General features: G+C 42.8%; 1 protein-coding gene across 1 annotated transcript; it reads right to left on the reverse strand.

The window, feature by feature from the left end:
- Positions 1–6,647: 6,647 nt before the first annotated feature.
- Positions 6,648–8,885, reverse strand: LOC137800274 (potassium channel subfamily K member 15-like). The gene is made up of 3 exons (XM_068597403.1): positions 8,828–8,885; positions 8,123–8,550; positions 6,648–7,907 (listed from the first exon to the last, which is right to left on the reverse strand). The coding sequence occupies exons 2-3, from the start codon at positions 8,403–8,405 to the stop codon at positions 6,898–6,900; spliced, it is 1,293 nt and encodes a 430-aa protein (XP_068453504.1). The 5' UTR covers positions 8,406–8,550; positions 8,828–8,885; the 3' UTR covers positions 6,648–6,897.
- Positions 8,886–14,678: the final 5,793 nt, after the last annotated feature.

Raw genomic sequence — 14,678 nt, forward strand, 5'->3', positions numbered from 1 at the left:
CATGTACACGTGCTTGTGAAGAGAGAAAAGTCAAACAAAGGTCATTCACAACATCGCTGCCTTACATTTGTAGAAGGGTAAGAGAGGGGGAAGGAAGACAGAGGAGAAGAAATGTATGATGATGATTGTGTTATGTGATAGATCTATTAAATTAAATGACCCATTCAGGCTACAAACAAGGTGCATTAACATGTCAACGCTACACATCGCCTCACAAAGTCCAAACAAACCATATATTCCTTCTTTTTTTTATAGACAGCACTTTGCAGCCTGTGCACACAACAGATTATTATTCCTCACGAGAAGACACCAGACATGAGATAGAACTCACAATTAAACAAAAATGGTCGACAGTAAATAAAGAATATGGACGGCATGGCGGGTGCAACAACAAGCATCATTCAGCCACGTACATTAAATTGCCTTACAATTCTTATTGAATCAACAGCAGCATGAAGAAACATCACCAAAGCAGACAGGACACGGAGAAACAATATAAACTACACAGCAGCTGCGACACACAAATTACAGCCAGAGAAAAGGAAAAGAAGAGCTGCACAGTTTTAGCACAAGGTGTAGTTCACGCACACACACACACACACACACACACACACATACTCACCTGTCTTGATGCCATTCTGCTCCGGTGCACCACAAAGTTTTCCTCAATCAGCTCCAGGTTCAGCTCCTCTGCTCGTTCATCCTCAAAAGCCCAGCGCGCTGCTTCCTGCAGCGCTCCGGCCCCTCTGGTGCCGCTCTGCTGCCGCCGCTCTCCTCAAAGTGCTCAAACATCCGGGCTGATGGTGTCAGTCACACGCAGCAGAAAGGCCTCACCGAAGGTAACAAACCAACACAGAAGTCACCGCGGAGCCACCTGGAAGTGCAACAAGTTGTCATTTCGCTTGAGAGGAGTTAGGCCTTTTGGGAGGCTTTCTCTCAGAAAGGATTTATTTCAACTAAAAAATCCTGATATTTTTCTTCACCGAAAGATTGTTTCCTAAACCTGAGGGTATACCTGGCAGAAAACCTCTCCCACGTGCCCTTCGTGTATGTTCCCAGCGCATCATGAAAGCAAGGAGGAATTATCAAACTAGCTCGCTAACGAGCTCGCTAACTAGCCAGCAGTTAGCTACATTAGTACAATTTGACAACTTGATATTTCAACAGACACAAACACACACACAGACACACACACACACACACACACACACACACACACTTCATAATTGTTCATTGCTATTGCCAGATAATCCACAGATCACGGTGCAGTACTTCTAGCCAATCACAGCAAAACAGGTTGGGATTAGGCGGAGACACCTTTGGGACAGGAACAGATGGCAGCGTACGGATGTACGAAGAGAACTGGAAACAGGAATGAAGCCGGCGACTCTTTTATTCCCATGAAGTAGTCTATAAGCTTTTGGAAATACTCAAGCAAGGTATTGCAGTACTTGAGTGTTTGTACTACGTTGTCACTGTCCTCGCCTGCGTACGCACTCTTTCCGCCAGATACCAAATTGTGATGTGAAGATTATGTGCCAGTTATATAGCTGATTGTATCAGTTCAATTGATTACATGTCAATGGGAAGCAGAAAATGTACGCTGTCAGTGTCATTTGTTAACCACCGTGCGGAAGACAAAAAAAAAAAGAAGCATAATTTACACTGCCACAATGAGCAATGAGTATTGGCTGTAAAAGATCCCACTTGTCATCCTCAGCCACCTAATTCCATTTCACACACAGATCAGTTGCATCAGTGGCAGCTCGTCCTCGTTTAAAGCCATTAATGACTTTCCTGTAGAGAATTCAGCAGCGTGGTGTTGATTATTTTGTCCTCTTTTGTGTGTGTGTGTGTGTGTGTGTGTCCAATTTATTTGCTCACGTATCAGTTTGAAGTAAGTGTTTAATTATTTTGCCGTTTGAGCTGCAGCATGCTCAGTCAACAGTTGTCCTGAAATGAACAATGAAAGATTTTACACATGAAAAAAAAAAACTCACATTAATATCAGCCCCTTCTTTGGTATCCGTTCAGAGGGATCCTAATTGTTATTCATCATCGTTTACCTCGATCGCATACTCGGATCAGAAGAGGGTGGGGAGGTTGGAAGTGTGTGTGTGTGTGTGTGTGTGTGTGTGTGTGTGTGTGCGTGTGTGTGTGTGTGTATAAAGAGGGTTGGGGGGGCTACAGCTGGGCAAACATAGGAGGCACATTGTGCAGCCGTTTAGTGTGTCACTGCCCCCCAGTGGAGTCAAAAAATACTGCATGACTGCGTGACTTGATGCATCTTCCTTCAATCACAGACTCAGTGTTTTGCCTTCAGCCGCTCTGACTCATCTGAGCTTCTGTGACTCGCGTTCGCTGCTTTCAAAGCAGAGCGTTTTGTCTGTGGCCTGTTGCCTGTGTACTTAAACGTCTAGAAATTAAACATAAAAAACATTTAGGAGTTAAAAGGTTCGTAGCTGAGTCACATTACATCTCTCTCTCTCTCTCTCTCTCTCTCTCTCTCTCTCTCTCTCTCTCTCTCTCTCTCTCTCTCTCTCTCTCTCTCTGTAAGTCAGAAAGGTGCCACTTTCAAGTATAGCCACGTGATTAATCAAAGAAATGCTGCAAAAATGTGGCCCGTTGGATGTTATGATATCATAAAGTGCCCTCTCTGGTGTATTATATTGAATAATCTGTATAGTTAATGTATTATTTTAAGGGGTAGCGATCCCTTAAAGGGGACGTTCATTTTGCAATTAAGTTCAATGCTTCATCCCGAAGCTGTGCTTATGGATAAATAGATAATGTTCCACTTTTCCGCCAAAATATCTGTCAGTAGATATTTTAGATCTCTGACAGTTTGTTATCTTACAGCTTTTGACGCATCAGTTACTAAATGGAATGGGCGCTTTAAAATTGACCCATTATCTGATATGTATGTATGTATATATATATATATATATATATATATATATATATATATATATATATATATATATATATATATATATATATGGGGAAAAAGAAATGCAATCACAGACTCAAAGTGACACTCTCTGCCTGTGAAGTACTATATGTATTCACTTTTCCAGGTAAAGTAATACCAGGGGATGTGAGGTGAATAACAGGAGGCTTTATGTTGCTTCCCAGCAGACTACATTTTTATATTTCAAAATTAATTTCCAGTAGCTCTCAGAGGAGTATAATTATCTCTCCACAGAGTACTAGCACCAGCTCTCATTTTGATGAGTCTCCATTTGATGATCCCTTTCAAGATCATTCATTTTTAGCAGGAGATGTAGCACTTTACTTTGATCCATGTCCCATGGGCACAGAAAAATAAAAAAAAAAATCCCTCACAAAAACCTAAAATTGTTTGGGCAGATAATGAAATGGCTTCATAAGATGAAGGGGTTCTTCTGTCCCCCGGGGGGAGTTTTGTGGGTCTATGTTACGCTAATGTGTTGGGAGAGAAAGATCAGTGCTCTGTTTCATCCGTCCAGCAGCATCAGGTCTGCCTCTCTGGATACGATGCAGAAATGCTGCAATGATAATATCGTCCTCTTTTTTAGCCCAAACCTCAACCATCCAAATCCATCCATAACAAGAGAACTGGCCCTCCACAATACACGCTGCTGTGTCATTTAAGCCTCTATATTATATATATCTTATCCATCTTATTCAAGTGTTGGCCATCTCTGCTGTGATCCATCAATATAAACTAATTGTGTCCTGGTTTTCTGCCAATAACTTTCTTTGTACACCACTCAGGCAGTTCGCTTGACAACTGGTTCCCGGAAAATGAATATTTGAATCGATGTATTTAGTACGAACAATGGAACATAATTTGTATCAGAAATGATAGTTTAGGAATGTTGATTTGACAGATATTGATTATCTGATGAGATTATGGCAACAAGGCCAAGAGCAAAAGGATCTGTGGATAATGTAAGCAGAACGTACAGCAGTCCACCCAGAGGACTCTTCCACTAACCCTCGATTTCACACAGCGGTACATGATAGTTAAGAGGATGTGAGTCCTTGACTAGCAATATGATGATGTGTCATACTTGGATACTGTGTGTCAGAAGAAGAGTTACATTTAGATTTCTTTCTCTGGCCGGTCAGATCAATATCTACAGTATCGATACCGAGCCTTGTTCCTGCTATCGACAGGAGAGTCTCCGGGATCAATAGCGGAGACGTGGCTCAGGCTCATGTTGGATCACGTTCTGTGTGAACACTGGTGTGTGCGTGCTGACGCTGAACACAAGACGGGACTCATGAAGGGATCACACCTTTGTTTCATGAGTTATTCACCCTTTAAAGGATAAACAGACGTACACAAATAAGCAATTCACAGACCGTAGCTCAGCAGAATTGCTTGATGTGTTCATAAATAGGCTATAATGATGCACTCACCTTGTTAAATATGACAGTACAATCTCACGCGTGCAGGATCCGTATTGATATTGAACCAGATTTTCACAGCGTTCTGCTTTGGGCGCAGCAATAGAGGATGCCGGATGCTACGCAGATTATAAAACCCCTTAAGACAAGTTTGTGGTTTGTTTGGTTGGTTGTATAAAAAGTACTGATTCTAGACATGCTTCTTCCACATGTGTGAACCAGTGTAGTATTGACCTGGACTAGAGATCAACAGGCCTTTGACTGACATCACGGGGGCCCAGGTCTACACCTTCATGGACTCTTAATTCCTACGTCAATGTGCCCAAAAGGAGCAAAAAACACTTTTTTCATGAATGAAATAGAGAGGTTTCAATAATGCTGTTCACTGTGTCCGAATGAATTTTATAGACATTTATAGATGAACACGTGGATGCTGTGTGGACATACACTGCCCTCTCCTGGCTAAATGATGCACATGAGACTTTGTGACTTTCCATCCCTCAGACTTCCCCAGAAGAGAGATGTCACCTGTAGAGGGCCCCCTCGTCAAAGTTATTCCACCTTAAATGTCTTTCTCTTGTCTCTGTCATTAAATCGTACAGAATGGCGATCATCTTGCGTTCGAAAGTGGACAAACACTTTGACATACTTGTTGCACACGATGGTTCAGAGTTAGCGCATGTTGATGTGCCAACGTGAGGAAGAAAAGGAGACATTTCTGTCCACGCAACCGGAGCAGATGGCGTTCCATAACCAATCACCATTTCAGATTCTATTGCCCAATCAGTTTCACATTTATATGTAAAGTAGCTCACTATTGCAGCAGATCCACAGATGGCTTGCAATGCATGCTTTGGGGACACTTATGTAAAGTCTTCATGATTTGTGTTCCTCATTTTGAACCAAAAACAGATTTAAGAAATAGCGATTGGAGGCAATGGGCAGACGTTAAGACACATGATTTCATTTTGTGACAGCAGCAACGGTGTGGCGTTTACCGACTTGAAATATTGGGTGCAGCACTCAGAGAGGTGGCCGTTTACTTCAAACAGACAGGACTCCGTGGTCCCGTAGGACTCACTGAGTCACAGCACTGTGAAGGAGTCCCTTATGGGTGAAAGTCTGCATTGAAGGGAAAGTTACATACGTGTTATTAACAACACAATGCACTCAAAGTTAAGGTTTGTCATCTTGAAAAAAACTCAAAGATTCAAAATGATCCAAACTAAAAACCATTTTTCCAATAAAATTAACTCAGAATTTTAAGGAAGTAGATGTTTACAGAACACATGAAATATATATCTACTTTAGTAAGGTACATTCAATATTTACATATACTGCTACGTTATAATAAACTGAAGCTTTGGTTGAAATGTGGATTTCAATGAATATAACTTAGTGTTAAGCAGGTCTTAACTATGTATTAAAGTATTAAATGGAAACAACAGCCTGGATGTCTAAAAACATTCACTTCAACCAGATTTTGACATTTCAACCTTCAACATCTCAAAGTCTTGACGTGTAAATCCTATAAAGGCTTACTGGGTTTTCCTTCAACTGTAAATCAGTTAATATATTATATTACCGCCACCAGAACTCGCCCCATTTCTTTCCTCTGTGCCGCACTTCCTGTCAGAAAGCAAGACGAATTCAGACAAAGAAATGAACCTCGTGGTTCAATCATTCAGCAAACTTTCAAATAAAAACCCTCAGACATGTGACGGTCCTTCCTCCTGCTTTAATAAAACAATACTGAAAGAGACTCACATCGAATCGGACTACAAACTATGTCGACATGGAAATGACATTCCTGGGCTGGAAAATAACAATTTTTTTTCCAGGATTTTGGGAAGTTTATTTGTAACCTGCTACATATCTCTTGTGTGCTACATCCATAACATTATAATAAGCCATGTGACAATCATAATATCTTCATATCAGAGTGCATTAATGCTGAACGATGCACGGAAAAGTTATTCCGACTCCCACATTATGAGTAATAAAAGGATTTATGAAATTCACTGAGCTATAAGAAGCCACATATCTCATGTGCTTGCTGAAAGTTATTTAAGGCTTTTTTAATATAAAAGTTAACATTTTTCTAGCTGTGACATGAAAAGTGTTTGATTTTGTCGGAAGCAGGAGCCGAGTCCACCGAGGGCCATTCACGTACCTTCACTGGACAGTTACACAGTCATTAATAAGCACTATATCCAAAATACTTTAAAAAGCCCAACTGTGCATAGCACATCGTGTGCTATATACATTCTTTTGAGCATGCACGTTCGCTTTCATGCGAAGAAAACAGCGTAATCACAAACATAAATCATGTCATGGTAAAAGAGGATAAGAAAGCTCGTCCTTGCGTAACAAATAAAAGAATCATTAACAGCCACAACTGACATCTTCTTCATTTAACAGACATGCACCAGGTGAAACACAAAATACAGTGTCATTGAAAAACGCTGCTTTCGTTCCTTGCGAGCACTCCCGCGCGCCTCTTCACACCGACTTTCTCCTCGAACGGGGGAACTCCCGGAAGCTGTGCCCGGGTGAGAGCGTGCTTCCTGGGGAAGAGAGTCCAGTGTTGTCCCTGGAGCCCGGCGAGCATCCCTCGATCCGATACGAGACCGAGTTGTCGTACACGGCATTGACGTGGCAGACGTGGTGCTCGCCGGGGGACATGAGGGGACTCTCGCAAATCCCCAACCGGTAGCACACGCAGGAGCAGAGCGAGCTGAGGCTCGACTCCGGCCGGCGGCGGCCCGCCTTGATCTGAAAATGCAGCCTGTGTCCGCAGGGGCTTCTCTGCCTCTCCGGGTCCTCCGCCGGGGAAGCGATGAGGTTGGTGCAGCTGGTGCCTTCCTCCATCGGGAGGAAGAGCGTGCTGTGGCTGCGACTGTGCGCCGCGTTGCCCCGGCTCCTCTCCCTGCGGACGCCTCGGCTCTGTTCCCCGGCGACTCGGAGACCCGCGGCCCCGTCCAGCAGGCCCCGGTCCCTCTTCAGCGACGCCCTCTCCTGGGCGTCCCGCCGCTCGTCCTCGGTGTTCATGGTGAGGAAGCGGAGCACCACCAAGTTCAGGAAGGCCCCGATGACGGTGAGCCCCACCAGGATGTACATGAAGCTGAACGCCACGTAGGGCGTTTTCTCCTGGAGGTCCTCCTTCTTCTGCAGGGCCACGAAGTCCCCGAAGCCGATGGTGGTGAGCGTGATGAAGCAGTAGTAGTACGCGTGGAAGAAGCTCCATCCCTCGAAGTGGGAGAAGGCTGCGGCCCCGACGCACAGCGTCCCGCCGCAGGACAGGAAGCCCACCAGGACCATGTTCTCCATGGACACCTCGGTGCGTCGACAGCCCAGGCACTGCTTCACCTTGTGGAGGAGATAGCGGACGAAGGTGTTCATCCTTTCTCCCAGGCTCTGGAACATGACCAAGGTGAGAGGGATTCCCAGCACGGCGTAGAACATGCAGAAGACCTTTCCGGCGTCGGTGCCCGGCGCGGCATGGCCGTAACCTTCAATGCAGAGGGATGGGAATGAGAAGGTGCACGATACTACGCACACTGTGGACCGCGGAACACATTTCTTCGATTCAGATTTAGTCTGCAAAGCAAGCCCGAGGTGTTCGCTTTCATTCAGAGGGGTATAAACACTCCGCCGTAAACACTGTAGCAACCAGAGTCAAACATTACCCCTCGGGTCTAAAGATAGAAGCATCACATCAACTTACCGATGGTGGTGATGACTGTGATGGCAAAGTAAAAAGAGCCCGCGAATTTCCATTGCCTGCCGGCGCGGAGGGGCTCCGCTTGCAGCACCACGCGCTCGATTTCGCGGTAGTCGTGCTCGGAGAAGCGGTACTTCTTCTTCATCTCGTTGCGCTTCTGCTCCAAGATGCGCCGGCGGGAGCTCTCGGACTCGGACTCCAGCGCGTCGAACACCGCGGCGCCGACCAGCAAGTAGGAGAACATGCAGAGGATGAGCGACAGGGTCCGGACGTTTTGCTTCTTCATCGTCGGCGTCGGCGTGAAAGTCGGAGCGGCGGATCCACAGGCGCAGGGTTTACAGGTGGTGGTGGTGCTGCTGCTGGTGGTGGTGCTGGTGGTGTTCCCTCTGCGCAGTCCTCCACATTGGTGTTGCTGCCGGTTGCGTGAGACGCTGCGTGCCGGAAAATACAAGCGGGAAATCTGTGTTGCCAGGTTCAGATGTCTTGTTTATGTAAAAAAAAAATAATAATAAAAGAAAAAAAGAAAAAGGCGCGTATCCTGCTGTGCGCATTGAGAGCGGTCGACGCTCTCAACACTGTCGGCAGCAAGTGGCCTCAGCTTGCCTCTTCGCATGCGCAAAGCAGTCCAACGTTTAAAGAAACGATGGGTGAACTGTATGAATAAGACACTGCGCGCGCGTTTGCAGCAATGCGCGCGCTCTCACTCACCCCAGCTGAGTGCAACAAGTGGAAGTCCAGACTGGACCTATGGACGCCGAGCTGACGAGAGGAGGGTTCAGCACCACGGACAGCAACCAGCGGGCGCCCACGTTTGAACTGGACTTTAACTGCGCATCTGAAAGGTGGAGACCGGAAGCCCGAGAAACAGGAAACCAGGTGTCAGGCGGCAGCACGAGGCTTGACCACGCCATCCCAAAATGTTTAAGTTAACATGGAGATCGAGAAACTAATGCCAGTGTAACGGGATGAAAACTGAATACACTTGCTTTCTTTGTCTTTATTTGCAGCACCAACAAAACAACACAATATGAATAGAGAAAGGATTGTGTTTGGCCTCCTGAAAAACGAGTTTGACCAATCAAACAATCAATAATCATCATAATAATGAGTATAGGCCTTCATGTGAAATGGGTTATGACCTCGAGGTCAGCGAAGGACAGTTGTAGGTGAGACAATATTATTGTTTGAGAAGTAATGTCATGATGTCATCGCGTGTGATTTCTCATCCTTTTACAGCCTCAGGATAATACATAATAATGATATTAATTATAATAATAAAGTCATTGTCAAGTGGAAAATCAAAGAGAGGACATTTTGTGAAAGAATGAAAAAAAGAAAGACAAATAAAAAGGAGATAAATACGTACATTTATACATATATATATATATATATATATATATATATATATATATATATATATATATATATATATGTGTGTGTTAATAATGTTGATGACTTCATGTTCACCTATGTGTGTGTGTGTGTGTGTGTGTGTGTGTGTCTGCACGTTAGAGAACTGATGCATGCTGGTGTTATTGTTGAATAAAGACGCCGCTCCACGAGACGCTTCTGGAAGCTGAACTGTATAGGTGATGCCGGTTGCCATGGTTACTCATACCAGCAGCACAGAGTTGAACTGTCGGCGAGGCCGAAGCTCACGAGTTAAACGCGTTAAGCGGAAAGATCCCGGGGCCCTCGCTCGATGGGTTTTCATCTCATCGTCCAGGCTGCATGTTCTAGTCCAACGTGGAAGGAAAGAACAGAAACAGCCACACAGCCCCTCCCTCCACACCACCCCTTCACCCCCCCCCCCTCCTCTTTGTGCCACAGCAGGTATCAGAGGCACCGGCGGCGTACTTCCATGCAGGTGGATCACGTTGTGTTCTCTCGCTCCTCTAAACCAGAGCGAGCCGTCTGTGTCAAGCGGCTAAATGAGCGCTCGCGTCCCTGTCGTGATTCAAACCAGCTCTCCGTAAAGCAATTACATCTCCGCCGATAAGAGAGGAACCTGAAGCCCCCAGCGGCCTCCCATCCATCCACGCAGCGGGTTATTCACATCCGCTTCAAAGCCCGAGGACCTGGGACAAAGTGAGGAGGCCCATCGATCCCCATCAGGCCTGCAGCTTCAGGGTGAGGATGAAGAGTCCGAGAGACGGCGCATTGATTTTGATTTTGCTCTCTCTCTCTCTCTCTCTCTCTCTCTCTCTCTCTCTCTCTCTCTCTCTCTCTCTCTCTCTCTCTCTCTCTCTCTCTCTCTCTCTCTCTCTCTCTCTCTCTCTCTCTCTCTCTCTCTTCTCTGCTTTCTCGATTACATTTCATTATCACACACACACATTAACATGTCATCTACGAGGAACAATGGAAACAAATGAAGTGGATTATGGGAATGCCATCAAGCGTCCTCTTTCGCGCTCATAATGCCTCGTTTTCTAAAATGTCATATGGAAATTAATCAATTTTGGCGCATTAATATTATTGCTTTTACTCTGTTGCAGTTATCATCTTGCTGATTGACAGCTGGTAAGCGAGTAGAAGCTTCCCATTGGGGGATTTGTGAAGCTCCAGTAATATCTATTTACTTATTTTGAGCTCGAACCGAAAACTATATTTAGCCGTTTCCTCTCGTCTCGAAAATAATTTGAATTTATAAACCAAAGTAACAATTATGAGTCACCAAAATGCGTGTCATTGTTCTTCCTCCTCTCGTGGTGAACGATCAGCAGGAGTGTGAATATTAAGGGACCTTTTTGGATTGCATGTTAAGTTTTTCAGCTGTCACAGAATCGATGTTTCAAAAAGAAAAACTAGTTTTGGCACCTTGGGGCTCAGAACACAAATAGACTATAAAACTTGGCCAGTAAAAATGATTGGGAAAGAGCCCAAATAACTGGGATGTGTGACGCAAGTGAAATAAAAAACAACTAAGTTGCTAAGTAGAGAGTTACAGGATTCGCCGCAAGCAAAAATATACACAAAAAGTCTCTCGTACCAAATGTCATAACTTTGCTGAATTCGTAAACACTCACACCGGGTTCATTGTTGTCGGCACTGTGCACGTTGTGCCATTTATTGTATGCATGAGCATTCATAACTTATTCATTTATGATGATTTATGTTTTAACTGGCCAGTTGAAGGCAAAATTCCTCTCCTATTTTTATTCTCACGCCACATTAAACGCTGTCAACTCAATTTTTTTTGCCACTTTTCCTCTCGTGAAATGGAGAAAGATTGACTCGGTGTCTCAGAATATGCAGATGGTAAAACAAAAATAACACCCCAAAAATAAATAAATAAATGCAAAGTTGCATATGGCGTCATGCGGAGAAAAGCGGACCTTTTGCCTCACGGCACATTTCTCCCATCTGCCAAATCTGCAGGAGGGAAAATGCAAATCTGGAAGAATTCTGGAAGAGGGTTTATAGAAATGAAGCACCAAAGTTTTAGATTTTAAAACGTAGTCTTTAGCAGATGTTGTCCAACAAGGACATTTGAAAGGGGCAAAACGTGAAGTCCATGAGGACGCAGCTCGAACCAGAGAGGTGATGAGTGTGCAGACACGGAGACGAGGACGGCGCTGAACTGAACTCCAGGCGCTTCAATCTGTCATTCAGGTCACATCTGAGAATTTGGAGTGCCGAAGAGGATGAGATTATGTGCTGAATCCTAATCAGATACAAGAATAAAAATCATACAATACATTTATATGCTTCATTTAAAAAAAAAGGATCTAATTATCACGATATCTCTTTATGTGTACTATGAAATAATGATGTAAAGAATGAGCATCTACAGAGAGTTTTTGAACATTTGGATACATTGATACTGAAATGAACATTATACATATACACACATTTATACATACACATTTATATATGTATGCATACATACGTACACATACAAACATACTATTTTTGGAATATATATGTTTTGCTTATTGTAAACAAGTACAAAGAGCAGAAACCGGCGTCAAATTCCATGTGTGTGAAAATGTACATGGCCATTAAACCTGATTTTGACACACACACACACACACACACACACACACACACACACACACACACACACACACACACACACACACACACACACACACACACACACACACGTTTGAAAACTGTGAATCTTGCCTCGGTTAAATAAACCAGATGGAAACTAGCTCGTATACTTAACACCCAAATCCAGCTGTGATTTACAAATAGCTGGAGCAACCCCCCAACCCCGGTGAGCAGGATGAGCAGGATCCCCCCGGATGACCCTCGACTCCCCCCACCGGGCTCCTGCGGCAACACACTCCAGGAAGCAGGAAGGGGGGGGGAGGCTTACGTCTTAAACGTCACCAAATCACTGCCAGACACAGCCAGCCTGGGTTTACATAATTATTATAATCCCTTTGTATATTAACAAATCCCTCCATCTGTATTGAAGACTCTGAGAACAAGGCAACGGGGAATACATTTTTATGAAGCAGAAGCATTAAAAAGGAACGGCTCGTACTGGATGCCTGCAGGGCCCGCCAGTTTCCACAGTAACTAAAAGACCGAAAATAGAAACCCCACACCAGCGACCGTTCAAAATCAAATCCCCCCTGTGATAATAAACGGTTCTATTTATATCTTCTAATGGTGAAATACTTCCCCGTATAAATGCATCAGTCCAATTAGCGTCGGAGGATGGACATCACGGACAAATTACATGTTTACACCGCTGAGTCCTCTGTGCTGCTGCTCCTTAAAGGAGAGAGAGAGAGAGAGAGAGAGAGAGAGAGAGAGAGAGAGAGAGAGAGAGAGAGAGAGAGAGAGAGAGAGAGAGAGAGAGAGAGAGAGAGAGAGAGAGATCTTAATTCTTTGGCAATATTGTCTATTTTTGGAACATTAACAGCAATAAAGCTCATTGAATAGAGTTGAGTTGAGGCCATGTGAGTGAGTTGAAGTGTTTCTAGATGTTGTGATGAAGAGACGTGGAATGTAACCAAGTACATTTACTTCAGTACTGTATTTAAGTAAGACTTCAAGGTATTTTACTAGAGTATTTCCATGTTATGCAACTCTATACTTCTAATCCACTACATCTCAGAAACATATATAATTTTTTATTCCACAACATTTGTCTGACAGCAAAGTCTGTGATTTTGAATGTTTGTGATAAAGTTTTTCTCAATGTTTTGAGAAATGTCTCTTACTTTTAAAAAGTATTTTTTTTAAAACGTCTCGGATGAGCTGGGAGCTGCATGGTCACAAGGACGACACAAACATATGATCTGATAGAATATGATGCATATCTGTAGATTAAACTATACCCAACAGTATTTAAGAAAGTTAGAATGATCACAGCCTAATAAATAATAGACAGTAGAACAATGCAACAAACAGTAATGCTGCAATAAAATGTACCCAAACACATTATATATATATATATATATATATATATATATATATATATATATATATATATATATATACTGCACAGATGTCATATTTTAGTTATATTTTGGTGAGATACTTTTACTCAAGTAAGTTTTATATTCAACAGGTGTGAACTGAGTTCATGGTGCTGTTGCAATAACTTGTCGTGACCGTTAGTGGCATTGGGATCTTAAAACAGGTTCTGTAGTACAAGACAGGACTTGTGGTTGATAAATGAAATTACACTGATTTATCGTACAATTCCAAATGAGACACCATCATCTTCTTCAAATGGGATGCCAGAGGATGGCAGCCCTTGTAGGGTTGACTGCACTTGTCACATGTTAAAGATTACAGTCATTAAAATATTCCTTGACACATCAATAATTACAATTTTTTTAAACATTTGTGAATATTTTCAACCTTAAAGAATACAATGACTTCGTTATATAATATAATATGTATTGATCAGTCATTATTATTGATGTAGGATTATATTTCCTTGCACAATCCAGTTTGAAAAATCTACTGTTAAACAGGGGAGTGTAAGTTCCTAACTTCAATTTTAACATGTGAAGTTATATTAAAAAATCATATTCAAGAATGTAATGGAATTAATATGTCTGACAGCACTACTTGAAAAAAAGAAAAACACATTTTATAGACTTATATCAATTATAATATGTGTTATATATATATATATATATATATATATATATATATATATATATATATATATATATTATAATGCTGAGGGGGATTATAATGTTTCAAAGGGGGGTTTGACAAAAAAAAGTTTGTGAACCACTGCAATAGAGCAAGTGTGCTGCCTTCAGGTTCTGTCGGAAACTTAGGTTTTATTATTTTAGAAAGCACACTAACAACTTTATTAAGTGCTAAATGACACCAGCTACCAGGACGGGGTCTATAACTCCCCCCAAAAATGAATACATTGTTGACTGAAGTGTTGTTAAACGCCATTATACTTTAAAAAAATTATACCAACCTTATTTTTTTTTAAAATGTATTTTAAACTGTAGCTAACTGGTCGTCACGTAAGACAGCGACTCAAAACTGCTGTTGTCGGATTATTTTTCTCTTAAAATAGACAAAAGACATGTTTAATTAAAGGCAAACTTCGTTTCCGGTTTTCATA

The sequence above is a fragment of the Clinocottus analis genome, unplaced genomic scaffold (genome assembly GCF_023055335.1).
Source record: "Clinocottus analis isolate CAN_PGR_092001 unplaced genomic scaffold, fCliAna1.0.p SCAF_4, whole genome shotgun sequence".
NCBI lineage: Eukaryota > Metazoa > Chordata > Actinopteri > Perciformes > Cottidae > Clinocottus > Clinocottus analis.

Coding starts and splice junctions, on each gene's coding strand:
- LOC137800274 (XM_068597403.1), bottom strand. CDS start 8,405: ATGAAGAAGCAAAACGTCCGGACCCTGTCGCTCATCCTCTGCATGTTC. Junction 7,908..8,122: donor CACAGTCATCACCACCATCG/GTAAGTTGATGT, acceptor TCTGCATTGAAG/GTTACGGCCATGCCGCGCCG.